Here is a 17,268-nt window from a genome sequence, read left to right on the forward strand (position 1 = left end):
AGTAATAAAGCAATCGGAAAGAGGTGAAATGCCATTGGTCATTGGAAAAGCATTAGGCTACAGTCAGTCAACGATCGGAACAATTTTAATGGAGCATGTGAAAGGCCCTGCCCCAATGAAAGCTACAATTATTTCTAAGCAATGCAGTGGTTAAATTGTTGAAATACGTATGTTTCTTAAGTGTTTTATATGCATAGAAAGCTAAAATATGTACTATATACTAAGAAAAACGTTTGACTAACTGACACTAAATAATACCGGATGTACCTGTTCCGACTTCAAATCCAACTTAAAGACAGACTCAGGAATGGAACTCATTCATAACCCAGGGACTGCCTGTACTTTTAAGTCATTTCTAGATTACTTATAATACCTAATACAAATGTAAATGCTATGTAAATAGTTGTTAAACTGTAGTCTTTAGGGAATAACCACAAGAAAAAATAGTCTGTTTATGCTCAAGCAACGAGTGCTGGAGAGAGAAGTTCCGGGCTCTCCCAATCCACCATTGGTTGAATCCGCAGATAAGGAGGGCCGACTGTATTTCTCCCTTCACCTACACATAGACGTCATATTTCTCATACAACATAGGAGGAGGACCTGCAGCTCATTGAGTCTATGTTGGCTCTCAGATTATCCCCATTAATCCCACTTCCTCACTCAGTTCCCTGTAGTCCATTTCTCTGTGCATTCTGGGTAACTTACATATTTATTTACTTACATGAGAACTCGTTCTCATTCTTGAGAACGAGGGCATGAACCCAGATGTAGTGGTCCATGTAGGGACCAACGATGTAGGTAAGGTGAGTGAGGGGGTCCTGCTTAGAGAGTTCAGGAAGTTAGGAGTGAAGCTGAAAGGCAGGACCTCCAGGGTGACAATCTCGGTATTGCTACCTGTGCCACGTGCGAGTGAGGCGAAGAATAGAATGATTATGCACATTAATACGAGGCTGAGAGCATGGTGCAGGAAGGAAGGGTTCAGGTTTTTGGATAATTGGTCTTTGTTCCAGGGTCATTGGGATCTGTTTCGAAGGGACGGTCTACATCTGAACCGGAGGGGTACTAACATTCTTGCAGATGTGTTTGCCAGTGCTGCTCGGGGGGGTTTAAACTAGATGTGCAGGGGGCAGGGATCCAGATCCAGAGGGTTGGTCAGAAGGTGCATGGGGTTAAATGTGTAGAAGGTTTGGGTGATCTTGAGAAGGTCATCAAAATTCAGGGTGCAATTAGCCCGATGGAAGTTCAAGGAGCTGGGTTAGGTACAGTAGACAGTGTTTTAAGCAAAGAGAGGAGGAATGGGCTAAGAATTCTATACTTGAATGCGCGTAGTGTCAGAAATAAGACAGATGTGCTTGAAGCTCAGATGAAAATGGGGAACTACGATATTGTTGGGATAACGGAGACATGGCTGCAAAGGGATCAGGCCTGGGAATTGAGTGTACCAGGGTATACATGCTATCGTAGAGACAGTAATATGAGAAGAGGGGGTGGGGTGGCCCTGTTGGTGAGGAATGAGATTCAGTCCTTAGCAAGAGGTGACTTGGGAACAGGGGAAGTAGAGTCTGTGTGGATTGAGCTGAGGAACAGTAAGGGTAAAAAGACCCTAATGGTTGTTGTGTACAGGCCCCCAAACAGTAGCGTGGATATTGGGTACAAGTTGATTAGGGAGTTAACATTGGCATGTGCTAAAGGTAATGCAGTCGTTATGGGAGATTTCAACATGCAGGTAAACTGGGAGAATCAGGTAGGTGCTGGACCCCAGGATAGGGAGTTTGTGGAGTGTCTAAGGGATGTATTTTTGGAACAGCTTGTGCTTGAGCCAACCAGGAACGAGGCTATTTTGGACTTGGTGATGTGTAATGAACAGGAATTGGTAAGTGATCTTGAAGTAAAGGAGCCATTAGGAAGTAGTGATCATAACATGATAAGTTTTTATCTACAATTTGAGAGGGATAAGGGCAGATCAGAGGTGTCAGTGTTGCAATTAAATAAAGGAGACTACGGAGCCATGAGGGAAGAGCTGGCCAAAGTTAAATGGGCGGATGCCCTGGCAGGAAAGACAGTGGATCAGCAGCGGCAGATATTCTTGGGGATAATACAAAAGATGCAAAAGCAGTTCATTCCAATGAGAAGGAAGGATTCAAAGAGGGGGAAGGGGCCACAGTGGTTGACAAAGGAAGTCAGAGATTGTATAGCATTAAAGAAAAAGAAGTATGACAGGGCTAAGATGAGTGGGAATACAGATGATTGGGAAAGTTTTAAGAAACAGCAGATCTTAACTAAAAAAGCAATACCGAGAGAAAAAATCAGGTATGAGCTCAGTCTAGCCAGGAATATAAAAGGGGATAGCAAAAGCTTTTTTAGCTATGTGAAGAGAAAGAAGATAGTTAAGAACAATGTTGGCCCCTTGAAGAATGAATTGGGAGAAATTGTTATGGGAAACAGGGAAATGGCAACAGAATTTAATGCATACTTTAGATCTGTCTTCACAGGGAGGACACAAGCAATCTCCCAGATGTATGGATGGGCCAGGGTCATAAGATATCAGAGGAATTGAGACAGATTGACATTAGGAAAGAAACTGTGATGAGTGGACTGGTAGGACTGAAGGCTAATAAATCCCTGGGTCCAGATGGTCTGCATCTGAGGGTTCTAAAAGAGGTGGCTCAGGTAATTGGGATGCATTGGTAATCATTTTCCAATGTTCCTTAGATTCAGGATCAGTTCCTGAAGATTGGAGAGTGGCTAATGTTATCCCACTTTTCAAGAAGGGAGGGAAGGAGAAAACGGAGAACTATCGCCCTGTTAGCCTAACGTCAGTCGTGGGGAAGATGCTTGAGTCCATTATTAAGGACGAAATAGTGGCACATCTTGATGGCAGAAATAGGATTAGGCTGAGCCAGCATGGATTTACCAAGGGCAAATCATGCTTGACTAATCTGTTGGAGTTTTTTGAGGGTGTAACAAGGATGTTAGACGAGGGTAAGCCAGTAGATGTTGTGTACCTAGATTTTCAGAAGGCATTCGATAAGGTGCCACATAGGAGATTGGTGAGTAAAATCAGAGCTCATGGCATTGGGGGCAGGGTTTCAACATGGATAGAAAACTGGTTGGCAGATAGAAAGCAAAGGGTAGCAGTGAATGGGTGTTTCTCGGACTGGCTGGAGGTGACTAGTGGGGTACCACAGGGCTCTGTATTGGGACCACAGCTCTTTACGATTTATGTCAACGATTTAGATGAGGGCATTGAAAACTATATCAGCAAGTTTGCTGACGATACTAAACTGGGTGGCAGTGTGACATGCGAAGAGGACGTTAGGAGAATACAGGGAGACTTGGATAGGCTGGGTGAGTGGGCAGATACTTGGCAGATGTCATTCAATGTGAATAAATGTGAAGTTATCCACTCTGGAAGCAGGAACAAGAGGGCAGAGTATTGTCTGAACAGTGTAGAATTAGGTAAGGGAGAAATGCAAAGAGACCTAGGAGTCCTAGTTCACCAGTCAATGAAGGTGAATGAGCAAGTACAACAGGCAGTGAAGAGGGCAAATGGAATGTTGGCCTTTGTTACAAGGGGAATTGAGTACAAGAGCAAGGATGTCCTTTTGCATTTGTACAGGGCCCTGGTGAGACCACACCTGGAATATTGTGTACAGTTTTGGTCTCCAGGTTTAAGGAAGGACATTCTGGCAATTGAGGAAGTGCAGCGTAGATTCACTAGGTTGATTCCTGGGATGGCAGGGCTGTCTTACGCAGAGAGATTGGAGAGATTGGGCTTGTATACGCTGGAATTGAGGAGATTGAGAGGGGATCTGATTGAAACGTTTAAGATAAAGGATTTGATAGGATTGAGGCAGGAAATATGTTCCAGATGTTGGGAGAGTCCAGTACCAGAGGGCATGGATTGAGAATAAGAGGTCAGTTATTTAAAACAGAGTTGAGGAAGAGCTTCTTCTCCCAGAGAGTTGTGGAGGTGTGGAATGCACTGCCTTGGAAGACGGTGGAGGCCAATTCTCTGGATGCTTTCAAGAAGGAACTAGATAGATATCTGATGGATAGGGGAATCAAGGGATATGGGGACAAGGCAGGGACTGGGTATTGATAGTGAATGATCAGCCATGATCTCAGAATGGCGGTGCAGACTCGACGGGCCGAATGGTCTACTTCTGCACCTATTGTCTATTGTCTATTGTCTAAAACAATTTCCTTCCAACCTTGGGCGTGAAAAGTTGCATCTTCCTCAGTGCTGGGACTTTGGATCTAGTTAGGGCTAAATACGGTATTCAGTATTTGGTATTTTACTAATCAAAGTCAGTATTTTCAATTACTTAAATGTTCTTAGTAAATCTTTTTTTCAAAGAAATCTTTTATGTTTTAATCACTTACATGGTTTAATTACATATATAAATATTAATAAATTTTACTTATCAGGGATAGGTACCTTTACCTAGGACACTAAAAGAGGTAAGGCAATCCAAACATTATTCCAGGAACCAGGTAGATCTGGAAGTTCAGCAGTACCATGCTCCCAATACATGTACTGTATCTCAATCTCTGCTGATGATACATCAATGCAAATTTGGGCGTAGCAGGTTCTACCCCTGTCAATAACTATTTGAGTGTAGCTCAATGCTGAAACAGGAAGCTACAGGAATGGAGTTTCCAAGTCAGCTTCTAAGTAAATGTAGGGCCATGGTATTCTAAGGGGGAACAGTATGGAGTTCATGTGGTACCATGTCATTTCACAATAAAGGCCAACGCACTATCTGTGTTTCCAATTGCTTTCAGTTCATGCTTAGGTCAACCACATTAAGTATTTAGTGAACTAACTTTTTCAACTCTGCTACATTTGCACATTTTTGAAAAATCAGCCAATGTGACAAGTTAAAAAAAATCTGTGAAAGGTAGAAGATATATCTGGATCGCATTTTTGTTATCACAATCTTACAATATAACATTGGGCATTCATCAATTCATATATCCAACTTTCTTGAGTCGCATTTGAACTGTTAATAAATCTCTTGTATACTCTTGATCACCTGATAAGGTAGAACATACAAGGTAAATGGTAGGACACTGAGGAGTGCAGTATAACAGAGGGATCTGGGAATACAGATACATAATTCCCTAAAAGTGGCGTCACAAGTAGATAGGGTAGTAAAGAGAGCTTTTGGCACATTGGCCTTTATAAATCAAAGTATTGAGTATAAGAGCTGGAATGTAATGGTGAGGTTGTATAAGACATTGGTGAGGCCGAATTTGGAGTATTGTGTGCAGTTTTGGTCACCTAATTACAGGAAGGATATTAATAAGGTTAAAAGAGAGCAGAGAAGGTTTACAAGGATGTTGTCAGGACTTGAGAAACTGAGTTACAGAGAAAGGTTGAATAGGTTAGGCCTTTATTCCCCGGAACGTAGAAGAATGAGGGGTGATTTGATAGAGGTATATAAAATTATGATGGGTATAGATAGAGTGAATGCAAGCAGGCTTTTTCCACTGCGGCTAGGGGAGAAAAAGAACCAGAGGACATGGGTTAAGGTTGAAAAGGGAAACGATTAAAGGGAACATTAGGGGGAGCTTCTTCACACAGAGAGTAATGGGAGTGTGGAATGAGCTGCCAGTTGAAGTGGTGAATGCAGGCTCACCTTTAAGATTTAAGAAAAACTTAGACAGGTACATGGATGAGAGGGGTTTGGAGGGATATGGCCCAGGTAAAGGTCAGTGAGACTAGGCAGAAAAATGGTTCGGCGCAGACAAGAAAGGCCTAAAGGCCTGTTTCTGTGCTGTAATGTTCTATGGTTCCATGATAAGTTGGACAACTTGATCAATGAGTCCACTGCATTCACAGATAGGAGGAGGATGTCCTCTAATTCTACTACTGTCCTTTTCCAGAGGAGTTCTAACTCTGTGTGTTATAGACTAACAGAATAATCTGTGAATTTACTTGTGTTGTAGTTCCATAATACAATTAGATATTCTTGGAAAAGAAGACTGTATATTTTTTGTTTGCCATGTCATTGTGCCATTATGTTTAAGACTAGGATTATTATTTATTTATTCTCACTATGCTGTTATCAATATCAAGGCAAACATTTATTGCTCATAACTATTAGTCCTGTGATGATGGTGTTGAGATGCCATTTCCAACTGTTCCCAATCTATATGATGAAGAAACTCCCAAAGTGCTTTTTAGTAGGAAGTCCCAAAATTTTGGCCTAATAAGGCTAAGGCAAGTCAGGAGGACATGTGACTTGAATGGGAACAAGGAGGTGCAAGTATTCCAATGCACTCGCAATCTTGACATATGGAATAATATGAAGCCTTGGTGAGTTGCTGTACTTTAAGCAGAAAAATGAATCTCACATATGGTGTAGGAAACTAAAATCAGACTGGCCCTTGTGGAATATAAAGATAGTGAGAAAGTGCTCAAGCAGGGTATTAGAAAAGCATTAGGGGTGCATGAAAAGTCCTAGGTGAGCAAGATCAAAGAGAATCCCAAGGCATTTTATACTTAGACTGAGAAAAGGAGGATGATGAAGGAGACAGTAGGTCCACTCAAGAAAAAAGGAAGAAATATCTTTCTTGGAATCACAGCAAGTAACTAATGTACTAAGTGACTACCTTGCATTACTATTTACCAAGGAGAGGAACTTGGACAGCAGTGAAAACAGAGTTGGCATACTAATGTGCTGAGATTTTTTTTTGAGATTAAGGAGGTGGAAAGTGTTGTGTCTTCTGAAAATCCTTAAAGTAGATAAGTTCAGAAGGCCTGATGGCATATATCTCAGAGTACCAAAAAAGCAAGTGAACAGATTGCTGTGGCTTTAACAAAGATGACTATGTTATCAGTAGCAACAGGAGAGGTCTCCATGGACTGGAGTGTAGCTGTTCAAGAAGGGAAATAGAGATAATCCGGGTAATGATAGCCAGTGAGCCTCACATAAATGGCAGGAAAGCTATTGGAGAGGATACTTAGGATAGAATTTAGGCTCATTTAGAGAGGCATGGCCTGCTTAGGGACAAAAGGCATCAATTTGTGTGGGGCTGGTTATGCCTTACAAACTTGATTGAGTCTTTTAAGGAGGTGACTAAGGTGATTAATGTGGGTAAGGCAGTGGACGTTAAGGTATTTGATAAGCTCCCTCATTGTAGATTGATTCGGAAGATAATGATGCATGGGATCTAGGGTAAAGTGCAAGTTTGGATTCAGAACTTTTTTGCCCATCAAAGACAGAGAATAGTGATGCAAGGCCATTATTATGGCTGGAGGTCTGTGAAGAATGGTGTTCCACAAGGATCAGTGCTGGGACCTCTGTAGTTTGTGATATATATCAATAATTTGGTTGAAAATGTAGAGAGGTGGATTACAAGTTTGCAAATGACTCCAAGACCGGTGGAGTTATGAGCAATATAAAGGACTATCAAAGAATACAGTGGGATATATAGCAGCTGTAGATATTGGCAGAGAAGTGCCAGATGAAGTTTAACCTGGGCAAATGTGAGATTGTTGCACTTTGGGAAGTTAAAAGAAAGAAGAAAGTATACGATTAATGGTAGACCTATGAACAGCAGATGTTGAATAAAAGAGTAAAGAAGTCATGCTGCAGCATGAAAATTTTGGTCACCCATGCTTGAAGTAACATGCAGTTCAGGTCACCCCATTATAGGAAGGATGTGGAGAGTGAAGAAGAGATTTACCAGGATGCTGCCTGAATCACCAGGAAGGGACACTAACATGTCCCTGAATGCTTGTGAAGAGGACTTTGTAATGTAAAGGCCTGGTAGCTGGCATTGTTTCATTGGACAGATCACCCATGCATCCATGTTGCGTTGGCTTAGGAAAACAGATTGTCTTGATAGGAATTAGCTCAGAGTCCATCGCTTTGGTCCAGTTTGGGAGTTGGCCAGATCAGATAAGGGCAGCAAATTTCCTTTCCAAGAGACATCAGTGAATAGGATAGGGTTCTACAGCAATCTAGTAAATAGTCTAGAAATTGGGTCATTCCTATTTTGGCACTAAAAAAACATCATGCTTACCATTAGTTCCCCATTGGTTCTCAGGGCCAAATTGAAAACAAATCGTTTGAAAAGACATTTGAAATCACATTAGTGGGGTTTACATCCATCTGCGGTTCCAGATGGAACAGGGCTCAGTTTGGTCCAGCAGCCAGCACTGCTGCTCAGCTCATGGAAAGGCATCTTATCAGCTCATCGCTGGAAAAATAACACACAGAATGTTGTAGCACACACTATGCACTATTGTAGGGGCCCAAGCAGACTGCCATCAGTTCTGAAACTCTCAGGCAAGACTGTGATGATAACAGTATGCCTCTGGAAACAGCTAGAGAAGTAACAACCTGTTCCTATTTTAGTGAACCTGCTCCACATCAGTTATTGGAGCTTGAACTAAAATTCATATCGGTGTCGGCAAAATCATTCATTAATTTGATGTTAGTAGTTAAGGACCTGATTCAGGAGAAAAAGCCAGGCATACTAAAGAGAATCACTCACAGAAGTACCTGATCCAATTCTGTGATAGGTAAAATTTCACATGGAAAGTGTGATACCTTCTGGGTAGAATTTATTTTTAACATGATAGTGCATAGAAGATGCGCCTCACGATCCAATTCATTTGCTTAATTTTCTAAACAAGTCCAGTCCAATCTATTCTCAGAAGTTAGTGATGATTTTGAAAGAAATTTCAATGGTATCTCTTACTTTGTGTTATATGGAACTGTAAATTCTCCCAACCCCAAGAAATGGAAGGAAATATCAGAGGAAATTAAGAAAGTCTTTAAAACAGCTGTAAACCTATTGCAACAGCGAGGAACAATGCATAGCTCCAAAGCCAAGAAGTATCTCTGTTCAGGTAAGAACTTGTATTTTTTTACTACAACATGAATAGTTCAATAAGGAAAATGAAATCTGTTGCATTGTGGCTAGAATTGTGTTTCAAAGAATATAATAGTTAATCAGTGTTGTCAGTGAAAGTTATCAGAAACTCTTGGACACTTACAGTCTGGCCTACCCCGAAAGAAGTGCAGTAGCAGATTTGCCAATCATCCAAGTGTAAATCAAAGCCATTAGGAAAGTTATTAGGACCAACAAACAAAATTTTGTTTTGGGTGGTATGATAGCGTAGTGATTAATACAACACTTTACAATACCAACGACCCAGATTCAAGCCCCATTGTTATCTATAAGAAGTGGTTCTATGTCCTCATGACTGCGTGGGTTTCCTCCAATATCCAAAGACGTACCAGTTGGTAGGTTAATTAGTCATTGCAAATTGTCCCATGATTAGGATAGGGTTAAACTGGGGGTTGCTGGGCAACACCGCTCAAAGTGCCGAAGTGCCTATTCTGCACTGTATCTCAACAAGTAAATAAATAAATAGAAACTTAAAAGGCATTCAGTTCCCAAAAACAGTTACAATAACATTTCCTGAAGATTAGGTTGAAGACATATATGAGGTTTGAGATAAAGTCAGCTTGTGTTGTGAGTAATTCATAAAACCTAATCAAATGGCTATTCAAAAGTCTTTCCCTCTGCTTCTCTTATTCTCATACAATCAGAAAATCTCAGAGAATCTTACAGTATGGGAGGAGGGGAGGCATTTGACCTTTCACATTTATGCTCGCTCTTTAAAAGAACTGCGGAATTAATCTCATTCCTCTGTTGAAAATGAAATTATATTATAAATAGTAGTTTAAAATATGTTGTCTTTATAAATATTGGGGAACATATTTACTACCATTTATAGAAGGAAACAAAACATTTTTAATCTTATCAGAATATATTGAAATTGTCTAGCCATTTCACCTTCAATTTTACACATACAAAATGCTAGAGAAAGTCAGCAGGTCAGGCAACATCTATGGAACTGAATAAAGAGTCAATGTTTTGACCCAAGGTTCTTCATCAGGAGTGAAAAGGAAGGGCGAAGAGGCCAGAATACCTTATGAGAGGAGAAAAACATGGGATTCAGGCAAGACTTTTGAAAATGTGTTCTTGGTAGTTAGTGTGGACAGTGTGACAAAAGGCCTGTTTCTGTGCTCTATGACTTTGGGACTATTAAGCTTAGGAATGTTAAATTAAAATCATATTAGTTAGCATGTCATATTATCATGACTGATGAGGCACAATATGGTGGCCTCTTAACTTGGATAGTTCACTTTTAATTCTCAGAGGTCCCCCTTAGTAAATTCATTTATTTTCCTTACTAGAGTTCTTTGATTTGCCTTGTTTCAAGTGAATATATAAAGTCCAATGAATAATAATATCCTTTTATTTTAATAGAAGATCTTCCTATTAAGTCAAATTCAAAGCCAACAGCACTAGGCTTTCTGTGAACTTCTAAAGATCTTTGTGGACAAGAGTCTTTTAAATGAATTGATAAAGTTCAACTTGACAAATATCTTGAATTGTTGTGACTCCATATGTGAAAGATAATGAATTATTGGTTCTCTTTACATGAAGCAATTGAAGATGAGTTTGAGTTTGCCTTGGGAAACCAAACACCAGCATTTCTGAGGAAGTGTGTGTGTTATATCAGGAAAATTGCTAACATTGATCGTCATGTGAAGAATCCAAAAATGGGCCGATACATGGACATCATAGAGGTCAATGGAAAATTTATGCGAGATCCAGTTGCAAGTGAGAAACTTGTGAAACTCAGGGATGAGTTCATTCCTACAATTGTTGCCTCTTCCAACCTGAGAGTATACACCTCCATCACCCACTGCGATATGAAACTTGGATATTCAGAGAATGTAGAGAACCATTATGTTGAAGGCCTTTGTAAGCAGTTCTATGATGATATGATTGACATTATTCAATCAACAGTTCAACAGAACTTTGATATTGAAACAGATGCACTTTATGATGAAGTGCTGCAGCACTTATCCCTTTGTAAAATGTACGCCTCTTTCTACCAATACCGATGTGAGGCTTTGAACCTCATACACAAGTACGTAAGGCCTTGTAAACCAGGACAGGTGAACCCACTTGTGGTGTATGGTGGACCTTGTACAGGCAAAACACTTCTTCTGGCAAAGGTGGCACAGCAGGTAAAAACAGCTTATCTATATTTTGTGCCTTTATGTCTGATGATTTTATTGGATGCGGCAAAGTCTGTTTGCATTACCCTTGTAAATCCATGTTGTGTCAGATTAAAATAAACATAAATTAAATAAAATTAAACTCAATTGGAAAGTCAGAATTAAAAATGTTCCACTTTCAGTTACCAGAAGTTAGTTCGTGTCAGACTCGATGGATATTTCTTTACCATTCATTGTCGTACAAGGATATGAGAATATACAGTAAGAACATAAGAAAGCAGATTTGGCCATTCAGATTCTTGCAGCTGCTCTGAAATTCAGTAAGATCCTGGCTAATGTTTTAAATCAACTCTGTTATTCTGTACTAACTCCATATACCACCCCCCTTCTCCTAATATCTAAAATTCTATAGATATAATCATTCCAGAGCTTCGGCACTATCCAGGTGAGGAAATTTATTTTCAACTCTGTCCTGAGTGGCTAATCCTCAGTTTGAGACTGTAGACTTGGTTCTGGAAATCCAAGCCAGGGAAGGCATCATCCCTGCATTGAGCTTGTCAAGCCCTCCATCAAAAAACTTGTACATTTCAGTGAGATCACCCCTCAGTTTTCCACATGATCTGATGGCCTACATCCAAGGGTTTCAACAAGATGACTATTTTGATAGTGGATGCACTAGTTGAAGGAGACAGAAAACAGGAAACTATAGACCAGTTTGCCTGGCGTCAATAGATAAGAAATGCCAGAATTTATTATAAAGAAAATGGTAAAAGTACACTAAGAACATAATCATTGGTAGAGTAATCAGGAACTTATGTAAGGGATATCATTTTTGATAAAGCCATTAAAGTTGTTTTGAGAATATAAGTAGCAGCTTCGAGAAGAATGTAGAAGTTGGGTAACTTTCAGACAACCTTAGATAAAGCGTTACATGAGATTATTAGTTTTGGGCTTAGGTTGAAGACTTGGTTTATGGATAGAAAAGAAACAGCAGGGACCAGAGCATGTGTTCACATTGGGAAGTTGCAACTGATGGCACTGAAGGAATGGTGCTGGGAACCCAGCTGTTCACAATCTATTCAAGTGATTTGAATGAGATCAAGAGAAATAGATCCAAATTTTCACCCTTAACACATGAACTCCAGATCTAGTCACAGACAACCTCAGTGAAAAAGCCTACTTGCATTGCACTAACTAATCCCCTCATAATTTTGAATACCTCTGTCAAACTTCCCCATATTCTTCTACGCTCCAGGGAATAAAGTCACAACCTATAACATGGGTGCTCAAGAACAGCAACATTCTTGTAAATATTTTTCTGCACTCTTATTGACACCTTTCCTGTAGATAGGTGGCCAAATCTGCACACAGAACTCCAAATTAGGCCTGGCCAACTCTTCATACAACTTCAAATTGACCTCATAAGTCCTGTATTCAATATTTTGATTTATGAAGGGCAATGTGCCAAAAATTTTCTTGAGGACCCTATCTACCTGTGACACCAGTTTCAAGGAATTATAGTTCTGTATTCCCATATCCTGTACTCCTCAGTGCCTATTGTGCAAATCCTACCCTGATTTATCCTTCCAAATTCCAACACCTCATACTTGTCTGCATTAAATTCCATTTGCCATTTTTCAGACCATTTTTTTCCAACTCATTCATATCCCACTGCAAGTTTTGATTGTCTTCCTCACTCTGCAGTACAGCCCCATCTTGGTGGTATCGCAAATTTGCTGATCCAGCTTACCACGTTATCATCCAGATTGTTGATATAGATGACAAACAACAACAGACGCATCACCAATCCCTGTGGCACTCCATTAGTCACAGGCCTCCAATCAGTGAAACAGACAACTACTACCACAATTTTGCTTCTCTGAAATGCCAATGCCTAATCCAATTTACTATGCCATCTTGAATGCCAAGCAATTGAACCTTCTTGACCAATTCCCCACGTGGACCTTGTCAATGATCTTGCTGAGGTCTATGTAGACAACATCCACAGCCATGCCTTCATCACATTTCCTGGTAATTTCCTTCAAAAACTCTTAAGATTGATTAGACATGACCTACCATGCACAAAATCATGTTGACTTTCAGTAATCAATCCCTGTTTATCCAAATACTTATAGCCTTTAGAATGCCTCTCAGTAACTTACCCACTACTGATGTCAGGCTCATTGGCCTATAATTTCCTTGCTTATTCGTAGAGCTTTTTTTAAACAATAGAACAACATCAACTATTCTCCTAACCTCCAGCACCTCATCCGTAGCTAAGGATGTTTTAAATATCTCTGCTATGGCCCCGATAATTTCTGCACTAGCCTCCCACAGGGTCCGAGGGAACACCTTGTCAGATTCCCATGGATTTACCCACTCTTATTGCCTCAAGTCAGCAAACACCTCCTCCACTGTAATCTGTACAGTATACAGCCCATAGTCTCACTGCTGCTTTGTGTCACTTCTACGGATTCTATGTGTATCTCCTGATTAAATACAGTTGAAAAAATCCATTTAAGAACTTACCCATCCCTTTCTGCTCCATGCATAGATGAACCAGAGGACCAATTTTGTCCTTTACTATCCTTTTGCTCTTAATATATATGTGGGAGCCCTAGGGATTCTCTTTCACCTTGTCTGCCAGACAACATCATGCCTTGTTTTAGCCCTTCTGATGTCCTTCTCTTGCATGTCTTATATTCAAGTATCTAATTTGTTCCTCCCTGCCTGTACCTGCTAGGCACCGCCTTTTTCTTAAATAGGTCCTCAATATCTTTCAAAAACCAAGGTTCCACAAACCTATTAACCTTTTAGTCTGACAGGAACATAAACACTCTCTACTCTCAAAGTGTTCCCCTACACAAACTTCTGTTACCTGTCCAGTCTCATTCTCTAAAAGGAGATCTAGTATCACACTCTCTCTAACTGGGACCTCTATGTACTGATCAAGGAAACTTTCCTGAACACATTTGACAAACTCTATCCCATCTAGCCCTTTTACAGTAAGGGAGTCCCAGTCAACATGAGGAAAGTTAAAATCTCCTGCTATAACAAATTTATGTTTCTTGCAACAGTCTGCAATCTCTCTATAAATTTGCTCCTCTAAATCCTGTGGACTGTTGGGTGGTCTATAATATAATCCCATTAACGTGGTCATCCATTTCTTATTCCTCAGTTCCACTCATATAGCTTCAGTAGATGAGCTCTCCAGTCTGTCCCATCAGAGCATTGACATTTTCCCTGATCAGAAATGTAACCCATCCCCCTTTAATTGCTCCCACTCTATCATATCTAAAACAAGGGGACCCTGGAACACTGAACTGCCAGTCCACCCCATCCTGCAACCAAGTCTCACCAATGGCTACAATGTCATAATTCACTTGCCTTTCCTACAATACTGCTTGCATTGAAGTATATACAATTCAGAACATTGGTCCCGCCATGCTCAACCTTTCGATTCTTGTCTTTGTATGCAGGCTGAACAACGTTTTCCCCCACATCCACTCCACAACCTGCTCTGGCACTCTGGCCCTATCCCCTTACAAATCTGGTTTAAACCCTGCCTCCTTCACCCCAGCATGCAGCTCTGGTGAACCTTCCCACAAGAATATTAATCCTCCTCCTGTTCAGATGCAAACCGTCCATTTGGTACAGGTCCCAACTTCCCCCAGAAGAGAGCCGAAGAGACCAGACTGCTGTGGCTTTCCTATGCCAGGTCATTTCCCCCCAGCATACAATGTTGTACACCTTTGTGGAGAGGAATGGCCGCAGGGATACTCTACACTGGCTACCCTCCTGACTGTCACCCAGTTACCAGTGCCATGCACCTTGGTTGTAGCTAACTCCCTGTTTGTCCTGTCAATCAACCCCTCAGCCTCACAAGTGATCCGGGGGTCATCCAGTTGCAGCTCTAATTCTTTAACAAGGTCTGAAAGAAGCTACAGCTAGATGCACTTCTTGCAGATGTAGTCGTAAGGGACACTGAAGGTCTCCCTGTCTTCCTAAATCCTGCAAAAGGAGCATTCCACTATCCTGCCTGGCATCCCCACTGCTTTAATGTGGAGTACTTTTTACATGATGAGAAATAGAAAGGTGTACATGTTCAGGGGAGCCTAGATGCTTTTGTTATTCGAGTCATGAAAGTGAAAATGCAGGTACTGCAAGCAATTATGAAGACAATTTGTATGTTAACTATCACTACAAGAATTTATGAGCACAAAAATATCTTGTTCTACTTGTATGGAGTGAGACTGCATCTAGAATATTGTGCATAAGTCTTCCTTCCTGAGGTAAAACAGACTCCCAATCACAAATTGTATTACATTGCATAATATGGCACCAGACTATGTCCAATCAAACCCACATCCCCTGTTCACTCCCCGTGGGACGTCATAGTCACTCTGTGTTTCTCCGCTCGCGGCTCCTGGTGTCCTAGAAGCCTCTTGCAAGGCAGAGCACCTGTTAACAATGCCCTGGCCTCAAGCAGCACAAGCTGTCCAGGGGCAGCTCTGCCGGTTTTTGATTGCTTTACTGCTCCACTGCTTCTAAATGCCCCCTATATTCAGGTATATGTGGCAGTGAAAATACTAGAATCCATGTTTAAGATCATGATTACAACTCACTTGGAATTTCTTAATACAAATTGATAGATTTAACATTTAGTAATGAAAGGGAATTTATTGTAAATCTATTAGAATTTTTTGAGATTGTAATTAGCAGAAGTAAACACAGACCATTTATGCTCAAATGATTTCAAGAAGCATTCGATAAGGGCTCATGAAATCAGAGGCAAAATGTTAGCAGAGATTGAGAATTGGATGTAAAATATTAGCAGGAATTGAGAATGAGTTACCAGATGGGAAACGGAGAATATAAATAAATGGATCATTCTCCGATCAGCGGGTAGTAACTGGTGAGATAGCACAAATATCGGTGCTTGGGTGTCAGCTATTCAACAACTATATAAATTTCTCTGGTGAGCGACTGAGAGTAATGTGTTCAATTTGCTGACCATGGGAGATACTAGAGAATATCTGTGCAAATGATGTAAGAGGCAGCAAAGGTATATGAATGTTTTAATAAAAGAGGCTAGAGCATGGGAAATGAATTATAGGGAGTACAAGCATGAAATTATTCATTCTGATTAAAACAACATGTAATATATTATGAAGGAAGAAAGGCTGGGAAATTATCACAATTAGAGAGATCTGAGTAATAAGATAACATGCAGACAAGCAATTAGGAAAACAAATGGCATGTTAACTTTTATGCAAAAGGGTTAGAGTGAAAATGTAAGATGGAATGTGATTCTATTATTGCTGAGACCACACCTGAAGGATTGTGTAGCTGTCCTGGACTCAGAACCATTTACTTGCCTTAGGGAGAGTACAATGGCTGTTCACTGGGTTGATTGCTGAGATTTTAAGACTCCCTGAAGTTTAGAACAAGAGACATCTTGAAATATAGATTTCCTTGGAGGCAGATGAACGCTAAGAGAGTGTTTGCCCTGACAGGAGAGTCTAGAATTAGGCAGCATGGATTAAGAATATTTAATATTTAATCTAATATTTAGGATCGAGAAATATTTTTCAAAAGATATTGAGTCTTTAGAACTCACTACACCAGGAACTTCTGAATGTTTGACTGTGACTATATTCAAGACAAAGATGGGTAGATTTTCAAATATTAGTGTAATTTAGATAGATGGGGAAAAGACAGTAAAGTAAATTTTGAAGTAGTTGATCAGCTATGGCAGAATAAGTACGGCAGACTGAATGGTGTCACTTCTTAAAATTCCTGTATATGGTCACATGCTGCCTAGTAAACAGAAATATCACAATTAACTTCATCCCAGAACCTCCGGTTCAGGATTTCTTCTCAAGGAAAATCAACTGGTAGGATCACACCCCAAAAAAGGAGGATAGTCAGTTCTTCAATTATTTTAGTTAAATTTAAATGGATGGCTGTTTGATTGGGCTTGATTGAAGTGAGATTCCAGCCACCCACATTGTGTCCCGAGCAGAAGAAACTATAAATTCTTGCATTGTGGTTTTCAGTCTACATTATCTGCCAACCTTCGACTGCCTGCATCCAGCAAATCACTTATATCTCATGTATGTTCTCTAAATGTTCATATATTAAGTAATAGAAATGAACATTAAATTATTTTATGTGTTCTGACCAATCAGTTCAAATTTTATGACAC

General features: G+C 40.3%; 1 protein-coding gene across 7 annotated transcripts in view; it reads left to right on the top strand.

The window, feature by feature from the left end:
* Window positions 1-17,268, top strand: part of LOC132404679 (NACHT and WD repeat domain-containing protein 2) — a 148,663-nt gene that overhangs the window by 121,422 nt on the left and 9,973 nt on the right. For all 7 annotated transcript variants that reach the window (XM_059989016.1, XM_059989021.1, XM_059989018.1 and 4 more), the window contains 2 exons: window positions 8,758-8,869; window positions 10,480-11,069. In XM_059989016.1, the coding sequence (XP_059844999.1) occupies window positions 8,758-8,869; window positions 10,480-11,069 (702 nt within the window). The remainder of the gene's footprint in view (window positions 1-8,757; window positions 8,870-10,479; window positions 11,070-17,268) is intronic.

Source organism: Hypanus sabinus, chromosome 14, assembly GCF_030144855.1.
Source record: "Hypanus sabinus isolate sHypSab1 chromosome 14, sHypSab1.hap1, whole genome shotgun sequence".
Taxonomy (NCBI): domain Eukaryota; kingdom Metazoa; phylum Chordata; class Chondrichthyes; order Myliobatiformes; family Dasyatidae; genus Hypanus; species Hypanus sabinus.